At 47.2% G+C, this 24,066-nt stretch overlaps 3 protein-coding genes across 5 annotated transcripts in view; all 3 read left to right on the top strand.

The window, feature by feature from the left end:
* The window catches only part of LOC116945221 (extracellular sulfatase Sulf-1-like), a 371,767-nt gene that overhangs the window by 123,498 nt on the left and 224,203 nt on the right, over positions 1-24,066 (top strand). The window lies entirely within an intron of this gene.
* On the top strand, positions 451-6,652 carry POM (pro-opiomelanocortin). The gene is made up of 3 exons (XM_032959520.2): positions 451-556; positions 2,836-3,010; positions 4,827-6,652. Exons 2-3 carry the CDS (start codon positions 2,843-2,845, stop codon positions 5,394-5,396), a joined length of 738 nt encoding a protein of 245 aa, XP_032815411.1. The 5' UTR covers positions 451-556; positions 2,836-2,842; the 3' UTR covers positions 5,397-6,652.
* Positions 9,224-24,066, top strand: part of LOC116945219 (uncharacterized) — a 78,404-nt gene continuing 63,561 nt past the window's right edge. Inside the window, exons 1-6 of one of the 3 annotated variants that reach the window (XM_032959518.2) lie at positions 9,225-10,717; positions 11,709-11,811; positions 12,564-12,661; positions 13,491-13,636; positions 16,849-16,979; positions 22,561-22,681. Coding sequence is in view for 1 of the 3 variants with exons in the window: in XM_032959519.2 (XP_032815410.2) it covers positions 10,658-10,717; positions 11,709-11,811; positions 12,564-12,661; positions 13,491-13,640 (411 nt within the window). In the remaining 2 variants the exon portion in view is untranslated. Of the gene's footprint in view, positions 10,718-11,708; positions 11,812-12,563; positions 12,662-13,490; positions 14,021-16,848; positions 16,980-22,560; positions 22,682-24,066 lie in introns of those variants that run through there. The other 2 variants (XR_012942630.1, XM_032959519.2) reach the window with 2 other exon arrangements.

The raw sequence follows: 24,066 nt of genomic DNA, 5'->3' as shown, positions 1-24,066 counted from the left end.
ATATCAGATGGTGGCAAAATAAATATCAGTTTTGTCGGATTCACAGCGCGGTGCGCTAACCGCTTCGCCACTACTCCCACCCAGCGTGCAACTCGCGTGTTCATAGTCCCCGGACACAAATTGTTTTTTTTTTAAGAAAACAAAAAAATAGGCACAGGTGGGAGAAAATAAAAATTAGCCACACTTTGAAAACTGTTGATCAATTCTTCGCTTTTTTCCCCTGAGACACGGCCGCCTCGGAGAATTTGCGTGGCGAATGCGACGAATCGAACATTCCCCCCCCCCCCTCCACACCTTGAAAGGTCGCTTGCCTTTCCGTGGCGACGATACGGCACTCCGGGGAGTGAATGGAGACGGAAGAGATCATGTCGTGATGACGTGGAACAACTCCTAGGTTGTTCGGACGGTGGCGTCACCCACAGCCCCCCCCCACAGGAGGTGGGGGCTGGGGGGGGGGTTGTGGATCTCTGGGGATAAAAGGGACCGAGACACACTCGGGGATTCACCCGCCTTTGCTCACAAGACGACGACGCCTCACCGCTCCTCACCTCAAGAGGTACGTAGGGTACGAAGGAAGTTCAACGTACATACGTGCAGGAGGTAACAGCGCGTGGGTAATCTCTGTACGTTTTATTTTGACACCGATGTTTGGTTTTAACCCAGTGACACCTTACCTGTTAGTTTAAATTTTTTATAAATATTTACATATATATTTATGGACATGTACACAGTCATTATTTTGCCGATTGAGATTCGGGACATGTTTATAATTGTAGGATTTGGGCTATGATATTGTTAGAGCATGCAGTGGCCGAATCTTGGTAATTTTGATGCACACATTAAAAAAAAACCTGGCTCCACCTTTAGGCTTTGGTAGTTTCATGTGCAAATGATCAGGCTGGAAATAAATGTATAACTCTCTCTCTCTCAGCCACGTGCTTTCTTCCATCTAGCTCTGTCCGTGACTCTCCCAGTTGCATGCAATCGGTGATGCACTTAATTAACTGTCTTCCCCGACTTCTAGTACATGTAGAAATCGTAAGTATGCGCAATGCGTGAGCTAATTTAGGGGGACACATATGAGCTCTATAATATCAAGCATCTACATCGCTTGTAAAAAAATATTCAAAGATTTGTACTCATTCAAAAAGGAGCTGGTCAAACATATCTGGCAAGGCCCTCTTGAAAGCTATTTTCACGACCCAGACTTTGCTTGGCATGTAAAATAATATTATATATGATCAATAAGATTTCTATTTGTTGCCCCAATAATTTGAAATTATGTTCACTTTGACAAGTATAACATTCAAGATTCAATTGTGCTGTTTTTTTCCCCATGCAATGAGTATGGGATGGACTCATCTCCTTTGTGCAGCCATGAGTCGGTGGCGAATTATTCCACATTCATATGGTCTCAACCCGGTTAAACCTGAACGCACAAAGAAAACCCATCGCAGTCAATAAACAATTTGTTTTACTTGAGCTCTGAGAATGAAACAAAAACCGAGCGACTGGCACGCGACTAACATGCCTCCGTAGAAGTGAATGCGAAAAAAAAGGTCAACTTGTACGCATGCATGTTGAACTTCTTTCGCACCTTACGTAGTCAACCGTGCTCATTGCAGGTGCTGGGATCTCTGTGATATCTGCTTCCGTGGGTCGTTTTATTTTGCATGGGGATATCCTCTGTTTCAATGGGACACTTTATGCCGTGACGTAAGATAAATAGCACCGTTCACTGTGGGTCATCCTTACAGACCATCGGGGTAGGTGCTGTTAGTGAGCACATATTAAGGTAGGCGTGAGGAGGTGCTGTGTGGCTGGTACCAAATCAAACCGTGTAACTATGAACAAACACCATTTTATTTCACCAAGCAAAACCCACTGTGTTATGGGATATTTTTTAGAGGCGACCTGGCCACACGTGACAGCTCATCGAAGTAGCTTATATGATACGTGGGACTTTACAGTAGCAGCCAAATAATCTAAATTAACTTTTCTAAATGTGGAGGAACCTGGAGAAAAATCCAAGCAACCAGCACGGGGAGAGAGAACACGCGAACTTCAAATATACAACAGGCATCGTCAGGGTCGGGGATCGAACCTAGAAACTCCTACATACTAGGCGAAGGAGATAACATATCGTGGACACAGCGCTCCAGCGTTTAACTGGTGGTTGAAAGCTGACTTGGCCAGCATTGTTTCTAATGTAATGCAGGGACAATGTCATTCCACATACGTGACATCGTGCGGAAAATATAATTGAAGAAACATGCATCATTGCAGTTGGCGTCATTGCTGGCACTGAAGTTTTCCCAACCAGTGATCCATAATCGATTGATGAAAACAATTCTCGACTGCCACGTGGTAATCACCATACCATGTATTCACCCAAAAGAAAGCTTTGCCACGGTGGCGAGATGGTAACTACCTTTTCTGGTATGGAGGAGGTTGTGGGTTCAATTCCAACCCTGACGCCTGTATATTTGGAGTTTGCATTTTCTCTCTCCCCGTATTCGTGTGGATTTTCCTCTGGGTCTTCCGGTTTTTCCCTCCACGTTTATAAACACGCGTTTAGAGTATTTGACTGCCTTACATTTGCACGCGATAAGCAACTTCGTTGAGCTATCATGTGTGGCCAGGTTGCTTCTGAAAAAAAAAGAACTGCATAACTCAGTGGGGCCTTACCTGGTAAGAAAAAAAAGAATAATAATCCATTTTAATAGTTCGTCGTTGCAGTTGGTACCAATCGACGGCGCTGAAGTTCGAGAACGGCCGATTCATGGGAAGACCGCTCTGGCCTGCTGTGCGCCGGGCTGCCCTGTGTCCCTGCAGGCTCACAATGGCCACTACGAGCAGTGCTCCAACCCGGAGCTCCTCATTGCCGTGCCGTGTCGCTCTCCTACTGTCGGGCCTCATCGCCCTCCTGGGTCCCGCGGCATCCAGGAGTGCTCCTCTCGTCTGCCTACAGGCGTGCGAGAGCTGTCTGGAACCCGCCCAGCCCGAGCCGGTACAGCTTCAAGGAAGAAAAAAAAGAAACCAGTAGGAATTAGGGCTGCTTAAAAACGATCATTGATCGATTACATTTTTAGGGGGGGGGTTTTGTTTATTTTTTTTCGACGATTATCGTTAACACAAAAAAAAACATTGAAGGGATTTCAACGACCCCCATTACTAGGAATGTACAGAAAAGCCATGGTTTGCGTTCAGGAATCAACCTCGTCAAGATGTGATATCAGCACAAACAGACAAATCGTATATACAACGGTCAGGACTGTACAAATTTAATGTTGGTGGATACGTTGAACAAAAGCAAATAGGAATAAAATTAGGACCATACATTATTGTTGTGACCGGATCCAGTGGTGATATCAGTTTAATATAGAGGATTGGTTTTATTCCATTTATTACCTTTTTTAATTCGTCCATTTGAACATTGCATCGTTACTTGACTCGCCATTTGATCTAACTAGGATCTCTTTAGTAGCTATGATATCTTCATGAAGCCGATCCCTTTATAACTCGTTAATGATAACAAAAACGTAATCTTTTTTTATTTTTTATTGCTTATCTCTTTTTATAATAAAAAAACGAATATTAAGCCTTCTTTTTATTTTGTATGTGACACTGAAGTGTTTGTTTCTGATCAAATGCATTATAAAAATGGATCTACAGCATTGATAACAGCTGTGGTGACAGTTACCCAGGAGTGGCCAAAGGCTCATTCCTGGGTGTTTTATGGCCACCGCAGTACGACTGAAATCTAACTTGTATGGGGTCAATGCTGTTAGTCGAGATAATAATTATCAAACCATGCATGTAACCAGCAAAGCCACAACAAGGCTAAAGACCCCTTAACCCCGCACCTCCGATGAGCACGGTTAGCTACGCAGCTTGAGAAAGAAGTTCAACAAAACATACAAACAATCGCGAACTTGCGTTGCGATGTTCGGGCAGTTCCATAATCGACTGTTTACGGCGTGTGGGAGGAAGCCAGAGCGCCTGGAGAAACCCCATGCCCCAAAGCTCAACACAGATAGATGCAAGGATCCATTGCTGCACTACAATCCCATTGGCCACCTCGTAACCCAAGCCCTACAAACACCATATTGTTCCCAGAGAATCGTTACATCCAAATTCTAACCAGGCCCTAAAAATCCTGCTTAGCTGCTTCGAGATTTAACAAGGTAAGGCACACTGGATGTCCTCTCCCGCCGCGGCATTCATAATGCTTGAACGGTTTTCGGTGTACGCTTTGAGAACTTCTGTAATTCTATGCGTGGGGGGTGGATGGTGGTGGCTGGCGGTACGTCACTGTGCTAATGTGTAACTGGGAAATGCATACAACTTGGAATGCGTGACCTGGTATTTTATTCGTGTCCCCATCGCCCCCTTACCGTTGACAATGTGGGGGCAATCGACGCAATTTTGTGTTGAGCACTGTTCTCAAAAACACAACGATGAAGAACCCCCCGTATGGCCTTCAACAGACTGTCGGGGCAAGTGCTGTTAGCAAGCAGAATCACACACACACACTCACCCAAAGATCACCCGTTCAGCTGGAGACTCCACAGAGACGTGCGCCATCGGAGAGCCTTTGTTATTTCCGTGCTAATGTTTACAGAATAAACTGGCTCCTCATTTATCAAAGGCTGAGTTGACCTAAAAGAGGCACAGGACAAGCGTAGGTCCCGCTCGCCATGGATGTTCACGTAGCTCTCCTAGGTGATGGTGCGGTGGTGGAAGCCTTCATCCAGCAGCGGAGAGATTGTGGCTCATGATGATGATAACAAAAACAACGCTCTCTTTTTCCACCGCCCGTGCAGCTCTGCTGGATGCAGTGCCTCGGGGAGTGCAGTCGCCTTGCGGCACCATCTGCTGACGGCTCCGAGATTGTGCTCCTTGGAGGAGGAGGAGGAGATGAGGCGCCAGAGGGAGGAGAGGTCTCCGCCGACAAGCGGGTCCAGGAGAGCGCCGACGGCTACCGGATGCAACACTTCCGCTGGGGACAGCCTCTGCCCGGCAAGAAGCGGCAGCCGGAGCAGAGCCAGGGGGTCCCTCTTGGCATGGGGAGCGACGAAAACGCACGGGTGGTGAACGGAGGGCAGGCTTGGGACGAAGGGTGGACCCTCGACGACCAGGCAAACGAGGTGAACGCGCGGCAGTGGTCGGCGGCACCGTCCAAGAAGGACTCGACGCCTCTGAGCATGCAGAAGGAGAACCCGGAGCTCTACCAGATGAACCACTTTCGGTGGGGGCAGCCGCCGACGCACTTCAAGCAGAAGCGCTACGGCGGCTTCATGCGCAAGTCGCCGGGCTACGCGCACCTGAAGCCGCTGGTCACGTTCTTCCGGGACGTCATGAAGAACGACAGCCCGACAATGCTCAATAATTAGGCGGCAGACCCCCCCCCCCCCCCCACCGAGCGACGGAGCGAAGGGGATCCATGCGCGGGCGGGAGGTTGTTGCCACAGTTGCCGTGGCTGTTTTTGTTTTTGGGGAGGTAATGCTGTAACAGCTCCGGTGCCTTATAGTTTCTGGAGAAAAAGTGGCCCGTGAAATTTCACGGTGAGAGTGCCCCCCCCCCCACCCTTCCCCTGCAAATCCCACCCCAAAACCTCCCGTTTCTCGGCACTTATGACTGGGATTGCTCATCATCATACAACACTATTCCCCGCCGTCAATTTCTATAACTCCATAAGAATATAATGGTGAAAATTCTAGATTTAAAGCTTTCGTGACTGCTAGGATCCATACTCTTTGGTTCTATTGGGTAAAGTCACGTAAGTGAAATAACGTGACCAAAGAGTATAATGGTGAAAGTTGTATGGTTTATTTTATTTTTCGCCAAGGTCAAAAAAGGCCATAGGGTGTGCAAAGCTCATCGGTAGTACAACAGGGCCCTGGTTCTTTCCCGTCAGATCGAGCCCCATATTTGACTGCACAATGAAAACCAGTCCAAGTCAGCGCTGTGACTGAGACTGACTCACAGTTTCGAAGGAATCGTCTAAATAACTGAAATGGATTAAAAAAACACACCTACAGTGTGGTTGGTGGCTAGGTTTTTTACAGATACAACCAAAGAGTGGACAGAATGGCCTCGTGTTTACCACCACCGTTATTACCAAACACTGCCTTACACGACTGAAAACTATTGGAACACTCTGAGCAATCGCCCTCATTCACGAACGGTCATAGTGTTTTTAATAGGTTCATTATAGCTATTCACAAAAAACGAAGTCTTCAACCCCACCACCTTAAATAAAAGTCACAGAAAGCACGGCATGATTTGCGTGTCAAGCTGAAACATTCGTGTGCAATGGTGTGCTGGAATTTGAATTTGGTAAACGCCCGTGATTTTTCTTCACCAGCACCAATGCGGACAAGACAGCATTGCCTGCGCAATAATGACCACCACCTCTCTGTCAACTGATCCTCTCTCTTTAACATCACACCCTCACCCGTATGTATCAACGTTGTACTCCCAAACACGCTCTGGCATCACGCATAATGACCAATAACAAACTCCCGATGCGCATTTAACTCCTCCGCGTGCGTTTGTCCTTCAGTCCGCTAGTTATGACACTCTCTCGTTGTCGACACGCCACGTGCCTATTTATGTGCTCACTTGAAATAAACACATGTAACCCACTTTTACCGCGACGGTGCGCAATTATTTGTTGAATGCGCAAGGATGTATGGAGTTGATTTGAAGCTTTCGTGACTGCAGGAATCCATACGCTTTTGGTTCTTTCGGTAAAGTCACGTGGGTATGAAATAAAATAAATCGCGACGTTTCGGGCACACAACAACAAGCGTCCGTCAGCAGGTGACGTCATCAGGTGACGGACGCTTGTGTTGCGCCCGAAACGTCGTGATTTATTTTATTTTATACCCACGTGACTTTACCGAAAGAACCGAAGAGTGTGGATGGAGTTATTTCAGGATAGGTTCGTTGCCTCGAATTGGTTGGTTGAAGACCTGATGCGATAGCGGGTCAATATTTTACAATTTACAAAAAAATTGTACGTCCATATGTCTGGTTGAAAACATCACCATCATCATCATCACCCATCAATTAATCGTCACTATCACCATTGAATCAGCCATCAATCATAGCCATTGCCCATCAATGAGTCATCATCAATGAATCCTCGTCATCTTCTTCCATACATGAACTATCATCATCTAAAGTGCAATCCACAACATAGGTCGTATTTCAATAACCTCAAAGCACGTTCCAATTTTGACGATTTAAAAAATGCAGATAGACTTATGCATATTGCACCGCGCGTACGCAACTAAACGCCTGGGATCGGGCACATCTCAGGTGTAATTTGGTTCGAGGTCTGCTTTTCTTACAGGTTTTTGTGGAGCGATGGCACTGGTTGGTTCGCGCTGTGCTGTCAACGACTTCTGTTTGGTTTCTCTACCAAAGGCTTCTATATCATCATCACCATCATCATGATTCCTGATTGGTATTGAAACCGCTTCCGGATCCTCCCTTTACCAACTCGCACTGACCAGCGTGATAAACAGTGGTCAAACTATTCACAGGACTGGCACGGGCCTTCATCCAGCAGTGGATTGACAAAAGTGCTGTCGGCTATCAACTATTACAGAGGTAAAGTCAGTTACGTGACTTTACCGAAAGAACCAAAGAGTAATTCCTGCAGTCACGAAAGCTTCAAATCAAGTTTATTACAGAGGTCTTCATCAAAAGTGGGTGTTTGTGGCAGCAGTAATGTGTCCCGTTTGTGTAAATGTCAGATAACTGGAAACAGTTCCACAAACATACTTAAATTAGCACGCAGATTCCACTTGATTGGAATCTAAGAAAATATGTAACCAATGTTGATTTTATGCAACCAAGCGGTCGCCGGACGTTAACAAGCAACTGAAGAAAAAAAACACACAGTGTGGCCCTTTGAAATACAGGACCCGTGGTAGAGAGGGCATTTGCTAATAGCATGTGATACATCACATCTTGACAATGACACGTGTTGGTAATACTGCTTTGGCAGTGGATCACAGTCACGAATATTAAAGACACCATTGATAACACTGCCCTACAAGGAATACAAACGACGCTGTGTAGAATCGGCGGCGATTCGGGAAATGTCCTGAGAGAGGCTGCTATGGATAGGGGGGGGGGGAGGTGACTTATAGCAGGGGTCCCCAACCCCCGGGGTTAGGAACCGGGCCGCACAGCAGCAGCAGGAGGTGAGAGCGGTGAGTCCACGCGTGGCCCATCCTCATTATTTTATTATTTACCACTTCCGTCCGCGCCTCTTGCTCAGACTGCGCACTTGTCTAAGTCACGGTGTTGGTAAGCCCACAAGCTCTAACCCCTAGTAGCCACAATGAGTAAAAACACAAACGTCGCTGGAGAGCTTCTTTGAGGTGGGGGGAAAGACCCAATGATGACACCCCCTGCCGCCCCGGTCCGTGAAAAAATTGTCTTCCACGAAACCGGTCCCTGGTGCCACAAAGTTTGGGATCCGCTGACTTATAGGATGCTCCGTTAAAGTAAGACGATGAAGTTGTACAAGTATGGTCAACAACCAATACCAATATCCGCCTTTCGCCACTAAGTGACGCTGACGTCACCACGGCACCTGTGCCAGGCCAGGTGCACTTTGGCCAACGGCAACCACGGACGCAAAGAACTCGTGATGTGCAAGGCGCTCGCCCAACTTGTGCGTTCAAATGGGGTGCGAAGTAAGTGCGTCTTATAATCCGAAAAAAATACGGTCTATACTCTTTGGTTCTGTTGGGTAAAGTCACGTAGGTGAAAATAAAATAACAAAAAATCACGACGTTTCGGCCACAACACAAGCGGCCTTCATCAGGTGAAGGGACGAGACTGTCTGGAGGACAGCGCTGGAGGGACAGACAGTCTCGTCCCTTCACCTGATGAAGGCCGCTTGTGTTGTGGCCGAAACGTCGTGATTTTTTGTTATTTTATTTTCACCTACGTGACTTTACCCAATAGAACCAAAGAGTATGGATCCTACCAGTCACGAAAGCTTTAAATCTAGAATACGGTCTATAATTCGTTTCCGTTTTAGGGCAGTGGTGCACAATCATAATTTTAAAAAAGTCAAAGCATTTGTCAATAGCACCGTGACATTTAAAAAATAAATGTATATATATAATAGGTGACGATGTAATACCTGTCAACACATACGGTTTACCCGTATTATTGTACAGGGAAATTGGAGTTTCAGGTCCATACGGCGTACAGCCGTTTCAATACGTGCAAAAAAAATGTCTATTTGTCTATGTTTCTCTCCCTCGTGATGGGACTTTGTAGGATGAACGTTGAGATTTAAAGGGGCACAGGGTGACCAATAATGGCCTGAATTGGTCTGTAATAAGGTAGGGCACTGATAAGGGGTTGACAGGTGTGCTGTTTGGGCAATGGCCCTTCTTAATATCACGCAAATACAGAGTCCAGAGAGACAGAATGGACAACACGAGTTGTAGACTGCATTAATTTACACTCTGGGGCCTGATAAGAATTACATTAGCAAAAAAAAATCATTTTAAAATGTGTATTTACTTGCTATGAATAAGGGCATTTTTGTTCATTCTACTCTTGTGCATCACTTGCCAACGTAGCAGCAGCATCATCACCAAATAAAAAACGAACTGTTTCAGGTTTTTCTTGCGTCTCATTTCCGGGAGACACGGAGACAAACATCCGTCAGGTGTCGCTGTTGTACAAGCTCAGGGCCACAATGGACGTTGCTGACGCGTTTGTTCGGTTGCTTTGGTGATGCGTGGAAGTCAACTTGAGGCCAGCCTACGTACGCCCTCATCACAGGACACAACACCCACAGGACACATCTTACACACACATACACTCCCTTTATGTTGCCTTCTAACATCACGGAACACACACACACATCTCACACACACATCACACACACACATCTCACACAGCTTAACGTGGCTTTCTAACATCACAGGGCACACACAACACACATCACACACACAGATCTCACACACACCTAAACGTGGCTTTCTAACGTCATAAGACACACATCTCACACACACATCTCACACACACACACATCTCACACACACACACATCTCACACACACATCTCTCACACACACATATCTCACACACACATCTCACACACACACATCTCACACACATCTCACACACACACCTTAACGTGGCTTTCTAACATCACAGGGCACACACAACACACATCACACACACACACGCATATCTCACACACACCTAAACGTGGCTTTCTAACATCATAAGACACACAACACACATCACACATCTCACACACACGCACACCTATACGTGGCTTTCTAACATCACAGGATACACAGAACACACACACATTTCTTACACAAACACACCTTAACGTGACTTGCTAAAATCACAGGACACACACATCTTACACACACACACACCATCCCGTTGCTTGCTCACATCACCCGAACGGAGCGTCCCAACGTTCGGGATCTCGAGCAGAAATTAAAGTCTTGTTATTCTTAATTGTAACGCACCTGCCACAGGTGTGACGGCATATGGCCATTTGGCTGTGAACAAAGGAGGGCCGATTCCGGGAAGTGTAATTGGCAGAGAAGGCAAGACGCCGCTTGCTGGCGAGTGAAGGTTGCCACCGCCAATGGCTCAAGTGAACGTGCAGGCGTACATGGAGACACACCGGGTCCACCACCTGTTCAAGGTGAGTCCGCTCACCTGGCATTACAATGCTCCGGTGTCGGTTGCTCTCCGTATGTGATCATCGAGTCCGTTAATCGTAACTCGTGGTGTTAAGGACAATACCCATACCTTGTCAACCCGTACGGTTTAACCCGTGTTCTTGTACAGGGGCATTGAGTGTTTCAGGTCCATATTGCGTACAGCCGTTTCAATACGGGAAAGACTATTGTTTTTGCCTAATTGTTTGTGTTTCTCTCCCTTGTGATGGTAGTTTGGAGGATGCACGTTGAGATTTATAGGGACACGTGGTGACCAATAATGTCTGAATTGGTCTGTAATAAGGTAGGCACTGTTAAGGGGTTGACAAGTATGCACTAATAATATTGTTGTTATTATTAGTGCACAGCCCATTTGTAAATCCACTCCTGGATGAAGACCCTCCAGGCTCACAGCCACTTCGGTCATGGGGGGGGGGGGGGGGGGGTATACTGTACTTTGATCGTCATACTTCTCCAATTTTAGTCGGTCCGGCCGCATCGGTGACGAGGATTGTACAGAAACCGGTTGTAATATCGTATTCTCCGGATTATTAGACGCAGCGCGCGGGGATTTAAAAGCAACGGTCGAGGGTGCGTCTAATAATCTGGCACGTGTGTGTGTGTGGCAACTCCTTCACGCCCTTCTATCAGCCTCATCCACTATATCACGCTCAACCCATTCTTCATTCAACCCCCTGCACCATCGCCTCCTTCCCCTGCTGCTATTTCTTCATTCCTTTTCCAAACCCGATTGCTAAATGGCCGTACTACCGCACCCATCCTTCCATTATAGTTAGTCAGCATTGTCGAGCGTCTCTGCAAAAGGCGCTTTATACATCCAAAATAAAATTGTTGGGTTGCATATTACTTCCCGGGGAACGTCTTATAATCCGGCGAATACGGTAATTACAGTGGTGGGTGCGCGATCGTAACATTAGTACTGTGATTGCTGTGCTCCTTTTGCGCCTTCACAAGGAGATGCTTTCCATGCTGTTGTTGGAGATGCCCCATCACCCAATCCCGTGGCTCATCAATCACCTGCAGGCCAAGTTGGAGGTGTCCAGGTGCGCTCCACCAGGTAAGAGGCCTTCTGAGGAAAGGGCCCACGCAGGCTCGCACACACCACGCAGGACGTGTACGCGTGCAACCTCCCTTCTCATCGTGGGTGTACGTATGCGTATGTTGAACTTCTTTCGCACCGTACGTAGGCAACCTTGCCGATCGGAGGTGCGGGGGAAGGACAATAAATCCACACACGTGTAAACGCGGCATGAACATTGTTGTTGTTGTGTCTGCAGTCAATCACAACCATTCTTCTCCCAACACACGAAAACCCTGGTTTAATTACAGGATATACGAGGCCAGGACCTCACCCTTAAGCCACTTCACCTTAAATCCGACTTAAGCAGCAAGACCGAACACCGATCTAACCTCGGACCAAAGTCCAGCGGTTGTATGCATATACGTTGAAATTCTTTCGCACCGTACGTAGCCAACCGTGCTTACAAACTAAACACAAAAAGCAATTCCAAAGAAATTAGTTTTTTAATCTAAATTTAAAAGTGCACAGCTCCAGTGGCTTCCTAATATTGGAAGCAAGAGCGTTCCAGACGGCCGCAGAAGCGCATCCGAAAGCGCGCGATGCGGTGACCACCGTCTTTTTTCGAAGCCAAAAGCCGATGCGAAGATGACCGGAGTTCGCAGCGATGCCTTATGCTCCTTGACGACATCAGCAAGGTGTCGTGGTTCATTTGCGGCAAGCACTTTGTGTATAATGAGTGCGACCTTATAATATATTCGTTCGGCAACCGGCGGTGCCTCCCCTGTCAGGTTGGGCCCTGCCATACGGTGACGCCGAGGACGGAGCGATGGTGCTGGGGGACCTGGATCCAGCTGCGCGTCCTTCAAACGTTGGTGGCTCCGACGAGGTGGGGCCCACCACATAAAGCCGCACGGCACTGTTATTCCCCCTCTCGCTCTTGGGAGAGGCCGATTAACATCCCCGATACCACGAGCACACACGCCTCCAATTTTGCCCTTTGCCTAGTGGCCGCTGCGGTGTAAACATAAATGCCTATTATCGGTTGCTCGATCTGAGTGAAATTGCCCGACTGGACAAATATTTTGGCGGATGGCTGAAGGCACCCGGGGCCAGATTGTCCAGGCTTCATGTGTGCTGTACAGAAATACGAAAACAACAAAAACAATCTCAGAATTCTTACAGTTTTTTTTTTTACCATTGCTCATTGGGACATCACTTTTGTAATAAAAAAAAGATGTGGTCCCGGGATAAATGCATTAAAGAGCTACAAAGCCCCCCTCCCCCACCCATCTCCGTTTTATAAATGAGTTGCCGCTACGTAATGGACTTTCCACACATCAAGTTCTTAAATTAAAGCAATGCGTGTCCTCGTTTACAAAGCGTATCAGAATCCTACAAAAAAACATTTTGTGATGGTATTTTAGAAAATATAATCGGCTTCTCTTCTTTGTTTTTTTTTTAAGTTAAACTGTGTTTTAATTTGAGAAAATAAACGCGAATTCAGATTATGCACATTTAACCAATGCCTTGAAAAGCTGTGCACTGAAAAAAAATCCCAAACTTGTAATTTCCGTTATCTGTGAAATTTGTAATCCTTGACGCTTTGCGCGTTATCTGCGCGTAAAACGCACGCGCCGCTGGAAATATCGGGGGGGAAAGCGACTAATAAATGAAGACAATTTTAATGAAAACCTTTTTATTCATTTCCACGGAAGGAAGCGGTAAAGTCTGGAAGTCCCCCGCACACCGCGGTGGCTCCTGCGCGATCATGCGAGACACGGCGGAGCAACTTCGTTGTCGATCCAGGAGGAGGAGATGGAGGTCATGACCCCACAACTGACACCGCCAGGCTGCAGACTGGGTGAGTGATGCCTGCAAATTCACGAGAGGCTGCCGCGGCACAACGCGATACCATATTTTCGGGGTAATTTTATTTGTTGGAAGTTTTCTAGGCAACACTGATGAAGAGGTGTTTGGGCAGACAAGGAAGAGCAACGACTTTGACACCCGATGCTCATTAAAAACTAGAACATCGGTGGCATCTGTAACTGGCGAAGCCACAGAGCATACGTTCAAAATATACCGTACTATTTTTTTTTTTATTAACCACTGAGCTATGTAGCGCTTTTTCAGAAGCGACCTGTCCACAAATGTCATACTCAACGAGGCGTCTCATCACCTGAAAATGCATCGCAGCCAAATACTCTTAAATGCATGATGTTGATCGTAAATGTGGAGGGAAAAACCGGAGGGCCTGGAGAAAAAAATCCAGACGACGAACGGGGAGAACATGCAAACCCCAAATGACACAGGCGTCAGGCTCGGGATCGAACCCACTACCTCTTCTATACCAGGCAAGGCAGCTAACATTCCGCCAACGTGGCGCAGCGGGTTTGAGCCAGGCGAGTGCTTTGGTAGGCAGCCACAGTGATGGCGATAGCTTCCGTAGCCGAGGAGTGCGGGGGAGGGGGGGGGGTGGCTTACGTGGCCCGTAATACCCCCGCGCTGTGGAGGCGAGCAAGGGTTGGTGGATCGCATGCAAATGTTGCGAAATTCCCTTCCCGTGGGGGCGTCGAGGAAGTGCCAGGATAAGGCGGTACAGCAATATCCAGCTGTTCCATTTGTATGAGATGGCATGAATGTGCCCCCCCCCCACCCCCCGCAACATATGCGTGCATTTTCTTGGGGTGCTTGGGTTTCCTCCCACACTCCCCGATTGCCCGATAATGTGTGTACCTACGTACGCTGAACTTCTTTCGCACCGTACGTAGCCAACCGTGCTCGTTCGAGCGTTTGTGAGAAGGACAAAAAAACTAAACGCAAAAAGCAGTTCTAAATATACTCCTGGATGAAGGCCCTACACAGCCGTTTCAGTCACGGCGGTGTACCAATGTTGGTCGGTGCAGCCGCGTTGATTATAAGACGCCCCCCCCCCCCTATAGTTTGAAACAATGGTTGTGGGTGCGTCTTCTAATCTGGTACGTGTGTGTGTGTGACAAGATTTGTACAACTCAGTTGACACCGGGCACAGCTAAACACAAACACGTGAATATATAGAGGACCTCTGAGCTTGGGAAGGGGTTAATTTGGCAATGGCTCACTCGCTGGCTGTTGGCTTTCCCCCCTCGTCTGTGGTTTCGTTGTGTCTCTGAGTCGTCCTCTGCCTTTTGACAGCGAGCAAATACCTTGTTGTGCATTACAAGTTGAAATTATTGTTGTCATAGTGCCCCATGCAACAGGAGTGAGCAGTCTTTCTTCAAGACCAGAATGCAGAGTGAAGCAGATGCCTCGGCACAGCCCTACTGGCTATTATGCCAGAGGAGGTACAGTCTCTCGGCAGATATGTTAATCTGAAGCTCCCTCTGCAATGCATATGTTGCACGGAGACACACGTGGCTGTCCCTGGGCTCTCTGAAATAATCGTCTCTGGCACGCATTGTGAGCTGTCGTGGACGATCATGGCCAATGAATATATAACTACCGGAGGGGAACTGGTGTTATTGTGAAGAGATTGTTGCTATATTAGGGAACCCAACAGCAGTTCTTTAACGGGCCTCACTCTGCTTGATGAGACCCTGAAGGTCAAACCGGTCGGGAGTTTGCTTGCTTTAACAAATGCTGTGGAATAACATTGTTTCTGGTTGGCCAATCAGTGGGAAAGATTGTTATTTTCGAGACATTTATTTTATTTCCTCTCTTTTCTATATCTGAACCAGACTTGTTGGCCATTACAGGTGCATTGATGCATAAGGACACATTCCTATCTTTGCCAAAATGGCCAAACGCTCGGTGTGATTTGTCTTGTCGTGAGTAAGGGAGTGTTCGGATGTGTGTTCGTAAAAAAAAGTCTGAGCACCTTTCAGTTGATGATGATAATCAAGATAAGAAATCTCGCCACAAAATCTCATGAATGATTTTCACAAAATGTGGTTGATGCATAAATAAATACAAGTCCTTCCCTACACCTGGACTTAAAATAATGAGCGCTTATAATGGCAAGATGTGCTTGTACGTTTGGATGCAGATGGCATCACATACCATGCATAATGGAATGAACCAATATCCAAAAGTCCTGCCATTGAATGACACAGAGAAGTGGATTTTGTATAGCGCACGAACAAAAGGTGGTTAGCTTGGTATCACGTGGGATGCCAAATGCCACCAGTATCCACTCTGGGCAGTCTCCATCACGGGAAGTCTCCACCACAGGCAGAAATCTTAGCATACATACCATGTCTGTTATAGACACACCATATATTTATTTACGTTTCCTGTTGATTTCACATCGTATTTTTGTTTCCTATTGAAAACTAAAATTATCTCTAAAAAATACTATACTACCCTGCTTTAATAAAATCCTATTATATACAACTACCAGGATGAACGTGCTACGATAAATGTTTGTGGTCCAGAGATGAAACCCTTAATAAAATCTTTGTTCGCATTTGCAACCCTGAGTGCTTGCCGTGAATTCACATTTGGACTAATGGTAAATAGAAACAAAATCCTGAACAATGCTTCCAAAGAGACACTTTGAACTGGTGGTCAGAGTTCATGATTCTCAATCAGAAGGTTCGAGGTTCATATTCTGGTTTGGCGGATGACTTCTCCTGTCATTCTTTCAGCATCGATGCGGTGAGTACCACCTTGTTAAAGCGGTGGTTACCCACGGAGGACTGGCCTTCGCCATGGGAATGAGGAATTTCCACCACTTGCATGAGGCTAGCAATAGAGATGAGTGCTGAAGCGCCTGACTGATATCTTAACAACAACAACAACTGAATTAAAGTGGAATGCGATTTATTTAGACTTTAAAAGTATTTTTTTCCACATGAAATACGATTGTATTTTATTGTGCATCAGTGTATAAGCCTCATGGTGTGATGTCTTCTTGGCAGCATTTGTTTGAGCAGGGGAAATTTGCATTGGTTTTCAATCAATGAGCCTCATTAGAAGAGTCAAGCTTGTTAAGCATCTCTACTTGGGTTGCCAGATGTTGAGGTGTAAACTTTGTTGAGTTCAAGAGAGATGTTGCATTCTGCCTTGGGTTTTCTCAAGTGGCTTTGCTTGCAGATGGAGACACGTGCGTGAAAAACAGGAGCTCAACACGAAGACTCTTTCCATCACGCTCTCAAAGGGGCCGGCACTACCCACCCACAGTCCTTTGCTCCATAACGTTTCCCATGATGCTCCAGGGCCAAAAGGTGAGAAGGCGACCAAACCACGCATGGACACCATGGTGGCCTGTGTTTTTTATTTAATTAATTTGTTCATAGAGTTCACTTTTATGTATTTTCATCATCTCCAATTGAATCTCGACAATATCATCAGAGTCACCGTATTCCCAGAATTATAAGATGTTCTTGAAAGTATGCTGCAACCCAAAACATGTGCCTGGTGTCAATAACGTTGTGTTCATTGGGTCTCTTTCTAACACACACACACACCGACCGGATTATAAGATGCACACTCAGTTTTTCTCCATATATATAAAAGGCAAAGTTGTGAATATGTGTGTCTGTTCAAAATGTTTAGCGTACTTCCCGACATGCAACAAACTTGACATTTGCCATGTGGGTACTTTCCAGACTGTACACCATGCACAAATTATAAAAATAGACTTTTGTATTTTTTTAGGGGGGGATCTCAATAATGCATTGATTTTTTGCACGGCAAGTGAGCTGTGACATCAAATCTGTCACATGACCCTTGCATGTGGAAGCGTAACGCATTGTAGTGTAGTGGTTAGCGCGCCGCGCTATGAACCCGGCGACCCGAGTTCGATTCCCGCTCACGGCCACCACCGGTGACGATTATTTGAACCGGTTCCTGGGCCTCCCCTAGGTTGACTCAGCCTCAAACGAGTAACTGTTGTGGTGTGTGAACATCGCCACTGAGGAGACAAAGGCGACCGCGTGTGGTGAATCCAAGTCCTGGGCGAAGCCGGGTAGTACAGCTAGTACTTTATAAAACAGGGAAAAAACAGTGCTTCTCATGATCCGGAGAATATGATAGATACTTAAATGAATCAAGCTCATCTTGGAATAAGTCAACAAATAAAAAATCCCGTCCAATTATAATAATTAGCTTATTTAACCGGGAAAGCCACACATGGGTCCTAGGACTCTTATTATCCTGTAACTATTCTTTTTGTATTTTAATTGGTTTTCAGCCAATTATTAAGTGTTCATACCACGCGGGAGAAAACCGGAGCGCCCGGAGAAAACCCACTCCTTGCGCGAGGGATAAAACACTCTCACTGGCGGCGTTTAGTCTGCTTGCTGTACTGCCTCCTGGCGATCCAGGGTGTGCCTCCTCTTCGGCGCCCACAGGAAGGGCGTCGAGGAGGAGTGTTTGGTGATCCACCCAGTGCTGGTGTACAGGCAGGCCACGTGCAGAGCCACAACCACCGCCCAGCTAAGGATGACACCGTAGAACTATTTCGGCAGTCACTTAGATGAGCATTTCTCACCCAACTCTAGACAGCGCTCCTTCATGCTCTGTTACGAGTGGTTCGTTGTCAGTCGTCTCACTTTCATGATCGTCGAACGCTCAGTGCTGGGCGACGGTGAATCGAGTTAAATTACCTCTGGGATATAATGGGTATTCTGTGCAGCCATTGGTGACCAGGCATGAGCCTATCAACTGGCAACAATTTAGAACCCGGTTTTAATCGCAGATTTATCAACATAGAGAAGCCAAAGTGGTTTACCGCTCGAACAAACGTGCAGTGGGCACCCATCTCCTGCTTGGAGCCAACCTCACCCAGTTGTTGAAATTCCACAATCGTATGGCAGGGACTGGTCTAACCATAGGGCTATCAATGTTCAAACAGCAGGCAGTCGCCTATAAAGAAACCTGTGGTCTAAGTACTCGTGGCTCAGTGCTCCAACAATGGCACCACCCTCCGGATATTAACGAGCCACTTCGAACTTTATTTGAAGCGTAATTATTTATTTTCTTTTTATTTCTACGTGACTTTCCCGAAAGGACCAACGAGTGAGAGCCACCTCAAGTTAATTGCCTTTCCTCATTATTTTTTTTTCTCTTTAACTTGTTACGTTTGCTCATTATACATTTTTTTAGGTTGCTTTGTTCCCCACCCCCCCCCACCCCCACCTCCCCTTGTGAGTGTCACGGAGATGTTAGCGTGGGTATTTCCGCCACAGCCGTCTCTCTGTCAGTCGTCCCTGGGATAGTCGCCGTTGCTCTTTCAGGAGTGTTGCCGCTCGCCTCGCTGCAATTGCGTCCCAGCGGCACGGGCAACGGCGCCTCCGGGCGCGGTCCCCCTCGGCGGTGTCAGAGACGTTGACGCGTAGCGCACGCAGGCCGGCGGTGGTGACAGCTTTGTGAGACGCGGGTAGAAAGTGGCTCAACGGTAAAACAAAACAAAATGAGAGAGAGAGAGAGAAAAAAGAAAAAAACGCGACGCGTTTCATTACTTTCCCAATTTTTTGTTCAGACTTTCACCGGCGACCGCCCTCTCTCCCGACGTGTTGTCGGTGGTTGTACCGCCCCGTTGTCGTGCGGCACGATTTGTTTTTGGCTGCTGCTACAAATGTCCACGCGACAAGCCACTTGTGGCCAGGCCCCGCCTCTGAAACAGAGCTACACGGCTCAGTGGGTCCTTACCTGGTGAAAAAAAAGTTTCGTTTTAGTTTGTCCGACGATTCACTCGGCTCCTGCTGGAAATCTCCGAGGAACGCGGAGCGGATCGTCGGACGCCACGGCGAACGACTCGCGGTACCGTCCCGGATGCACGCCGGAGAGGGGATGTGTGGAGGGGTGGTGGAGGGGGACAATGAAACTCAGAGCAAGCAATGCTCTTCAATCGCAGGAAATGCTGGCGCGACACGTGGGTGCATTTGGATGCTTATTCCCTTCTTTCGTATGGCAGGGTGAAATTAGCAATGTTCTATGTGGATATCGAGGTTATTAAGCCGTTCGAGATTGTTCTGCCAAGGATGCTTGTGGTTTGACTATTATAGAGGGACAGTTCATGCCCTGCAATATTACTACGATTGTGCATTTTAAATATCTCATTATTTGGTTATCCCGCGTTGGCAGTGGTGCGCAAGCACAACAGATCAAAAAAACTGAACGTGTTCATCAATAACGCTGTGGCCCTTAAAAGGAAACATATATATAATGGGCAATGTTTCCGACGTGCATGATACCAATGACAATTGTAACCTCAATTTCGCCTGAGCTCCTCCTTAGGTGAACAAAGCCTACATTTAATTTCCTTTTGTAGTGTGGTCCGCATCGGCACTTGGGAGACAAAGGCGGCGTGGCACGCGTGTTGCTGGCCTCAATTGGTACTCACTGACAGCACTTGCCAGTGAATCCTATGAGGCTTTAGAGAGGTCTCTGTTTACGTTGCTGAAATTCATTGCTGACAAATAACACGGTAGCGTGAGGGATGCCGCCACAGCGGTGGCGGCATGGCTTGGACACGGGACTTGCGATCCAGAGGTCGCCGGTTCGATTTGACCTCCCGGCGTAGCAGTTGAGACAATGGGGGGCAAGTTTCTTAAATCCCCCCACGGCGCCTATCGACCCAGCAGTACACGTGCGCACACCGCAGTTTGCCAAACGGCAGGCTGCATACTGTAGAGTCGTCTGACTTCGTATGGATTAATAGCAGCAGATTAAAGATGTAATTTTAGATGTGTTATCCAATCAATTGTCTGTTCAGAAGCAGAGTGGATCTCGTCCGTTCCTCCGTTAAAGGAGAGAAGACGGCTGCGGAGTGTTTACGATGCGGATCGATGGTTTGGTATTCGTGGCCAAACCACTCGCAGGCCGCCGAATCTTTGATGGCGCCCTTTGTGCATCAGGTGGCCGCATCGGCCACGTGGCCCGGTCCCGATTCGGTTGATGGTCGATCATTGGCGGCGTGGAAGGTTGAAACCCGGGAGGTTCGATGGTCCTGTATGAGATGTTGATTTTTGACGTCGGCCGCAGTCCGATGGCGTAAAGTGTGGGTGACTGTCACGTCTTCCAAGACGTCGGACCAGCGTGGAAGAAGAGGCTAAAATGACTCTCTGTAGAGCGACTGTCCGGAGCTCCCTCGAGTGGAGGCCCCTTCGGCCCGGCAGTGATGCGAGCGAGGGATTGCGGGGCCGCGCCTCTGTCCTCTTTACATCGGCGTTGAAATGGGGAATCAATGAGTGCTGCATGGCAGGCGTGGAATTCGAGCTCGCAAATGTAGCTCAGGAAATGAAATGTGGGGTACCACGGTGGCGAGAGGGTGCCGTGGTGGCGAGGTGTTAACTACCTCACCTGGTATACAGGAGAACGTGGGCTCCATCCCGACCCTGCCGTCTGTATATTCGGAGTTTGGATGTTCTCAAAAGTGGTCGCGTGGATTTTTCTTCGTGTTTTTTTCCGTTTTTGGCTGTTATACCTTTCCACATCATGAGCCACTTCGTTGAGCTATCATTTGTAGCCAGATCGCTGCTGAACACGAGCTCTACATTATGAGACCTCCATTGCCAGTAACAAGTTATAGTAATAGGTTTTACCCTTTTAACTAGCACAAAAAACTGACACCTTTATTCAAGGCATCATGTCTGCAATAACCACAACACAAGCAGTCAAAATGCAAACAAAAAGACAACTCCGATAATAATATGCACTGTCCTTGAATTTGATTGGTCCACACCCGAGACGGCTTTCTTTAGAGCCTAGTCTCCACTGGTGTTAGACCAGAAGACGCCAAAAGGCGTACGTGCATATTATTATCGGAGTTGTCTTTTTGTTTGCATTTTGACTGCTTGTGTTGTGGTTATTGCAGACATGATGCCTTGAATAAAGGTGTCAGTTTTTTGTGCCAGTTAAAAGGGTAAAACCTATTACTACGAGCTCTATAGTTCAGTGGGCCTTATCTGGTAGAATTATTTTATATATATTGTTTAGCTCGCAATGTGCAAAGTGCAGCCTTGACACGTAGACTCACTGAGCGTGGCTGACTGAGTGTGGCTGCGTGTGGGAGTAGAGTGATTTTGAAACGGACTTTTTTGCGGATGTTTTAAACGGGTGGCTTTTGAGTCATTTGAGAGCCTCGGGTAAGAAAAGTATTGTTTGCAACACAATCCATGAAATTCCATGTTTTCTGTTTGAAATGGTCCATCACGTTATTTACCATGCTCGAAACACGTTGCATGCTTTTACTTTAACATCTGTTGTCACGTTTTTGAGGTCTCTGTTTCAACACCAGCGCTCCATTGTGTCACTTGACATCTGCATTTGTCCAGGCAGTTGTGGTGCACTCCCTATAACCTAGCATTTCAGAGGTTGGGTTCGTGGATCACATGGGGATTGCATATAGGTGGCCAGGTCCCAGTAAACGTGGACCATCATTGCCCCAACGTTCGACCGACGTGGGGCTAATGGCTCCAATCGCATGCTAACTTTCACCCAACGTTGCATGCTTACCGGGGTGGCTCAGTGCTTCAGAGCACTGGGCGGCATGCACTGCTGAGATCCTCCTGGATTTGTATCTGGGCATCCGCCTGTGATTAAACTGTTTTCTCAACTTGCAGTGAGTCGATGGTCTCAGCTCGATAAGAAATTATAGCAAACACAACAGACACGGAAAGAAAAACGACGTCTAATTAAATATTTGTTGGTCACCAAATCGACCTTCTTCTGCAGGCTCTCGAACGTAAACACTTCCCGTTTGACTGACACGCCACGAACGATCCTCACGCAGTGAGTGAGAAGTGCGCCCTGTTGGTGCAGATAAAGAGGCGCAGCGTTCACCTTTCCCCCGGGCTGCAGGTGGCCTGGACGAATGGCTCGCAAGGGGCTTCACCCACGCGGCTCTGCACAGAGGGGGAACTCACGCGGGCGACGGAAATAGGACGCGACCCACTCTGCTCATGTGCGCTCACTGCACCAGGTATGCGCAGCAGGACCTGCCGACGCAAATGGCAAACAACACCGCGATGACCACCACCTTCAGCACGACAACAACAACAACACACCGCGTTTCCGTTGCTCTAGCCAGCGAGGCTGTTAAACCTGCGTAGCTATATCCGTGATGAATATATGATGCTAAATCTCATTATGGCATCGTGAGTTAGGAGTGAGTTTCTACCCAAATGATCATTGAGACGCTGCTCATTTCCAGTTTAAAGTGCAGAGCCAGCAGTGGAAATTCCACGTTTGTATGGTTGGGGCAAGTCTACCCATACAACAATCAATGTTGACTTCCTCATGATGTATATATATTTTTTTAATTTGGCCAGGCAGATATAATCGGTTGAGTCAACCGCCACCAACCAGGACTCAAACTCAGAACCTCTCCGATTAACAGCCACTCACTCGAGCGATGAACCATCCCGGGCCAGATGTATGATGGCAATTTCAGCTGATGTAAAAAAATTAACGCGACCGTTCATATTCACGCTCCCTCATGTGAAATTCCGCTCCTCAAGTTGACGCCGCTTGAAACATTTCAGTGATTCGTCGCGCTCGAAATGGCGGCATGCGACTGTAAAAATAATGGGGGAGGGTGAACGGCGGATGGATGAAATTTAGAATACTTTTCAGTATCACTATTTGGCACCTTGATTATAAATAAATATCAGTGTCGATTGAATAATAAGGCATGATGTACGCCGCTGTCAAATTTCCTAACTTTCCTCAACCCAACACATCTTGCCCGTGGTCATAATCACAAGGAGCCATGAAGCTATTTTTTTTTGCGAGTGCAAAGCTGTTACACGGGAAGCTTCCCCCTTCCCCTGACGACCCCCCCTCCCTCCAAACCCCCATGCCTCCATTTCTCCGTTAGCTCAAGGCCATATTTGATGGTACGCTTCATACACTGAAATCGTTATTTATGTTGCAGCATATTATTTATTTCTCTTATTCCCCAGGTCTCATGAATAATTCATGCCACAATCTGCTTTTTTTTCTAGTTTTCTGCCCATCGCACCTAAAAATGAGGCTCCTGGGCAAGTGAATTGTGGGGGGGGGGGGGGGCATTCGCTGTTGCTAAGCATACACTGCGCCCAAGGTCTTGAACGTATATTGTTACTCAGCAAATGCTTTACAATGCGGCATCTGAGTCCGTAGGCCGACCAGCACAAAGGGAGGCAATACACCTCCGCAACACAATTATCTATTCACACACAAAACATTTTTTTGTACATGTTCCATCGACCGTGTGACTTTCTGGCCGTGAATTATTTCAACAGCATCGGTTTTATACAAGCATACTCTCGACCAGTTTCGACGTTCAGCATCTCATGAGCAGTCAGGCTTGCCGAAGGTTTATAG

This window comes from Petromyzon marinus, chromosome 23 (assembly GCF_048934315.1).
Source record: "Petromyzon marinus isolate PM22_M1 ecotype Great Lakes invasive population chromosome 23, UKy_Petmar_22M1.pri1.0, whole genome shotgun sequence".
Classification (NCBI taxonomy): Eukaryota; Metazoa; Chordata; class Hyperoartia; order Petromyzontiformes; family Petromyzontidae; genus Petromyzon; species Petromyzon marinus.
Note: the sequence above shows the minus strand (reverse complement) of the source record. Positions and strands in the feature narration are given on the sequence as shown.

Excerpts from the sequence above, each read along its gene's own strand:
- POM (XM_032959520.2), top strand. The coding sequence starts at position 2,843 with ATGGCCACTACGAGCAGTGCTCCAACCCGGAGCTCCTCATTGCCGTGC. Across the intron at positions 3,011-4,826 it reads AACCCGCCCAGCCCGAGCCG|CTCTGCTGGATGCAGTGCCT; the intron begins GTACAGCTTCAA and ends CCGCCCGTGCAG.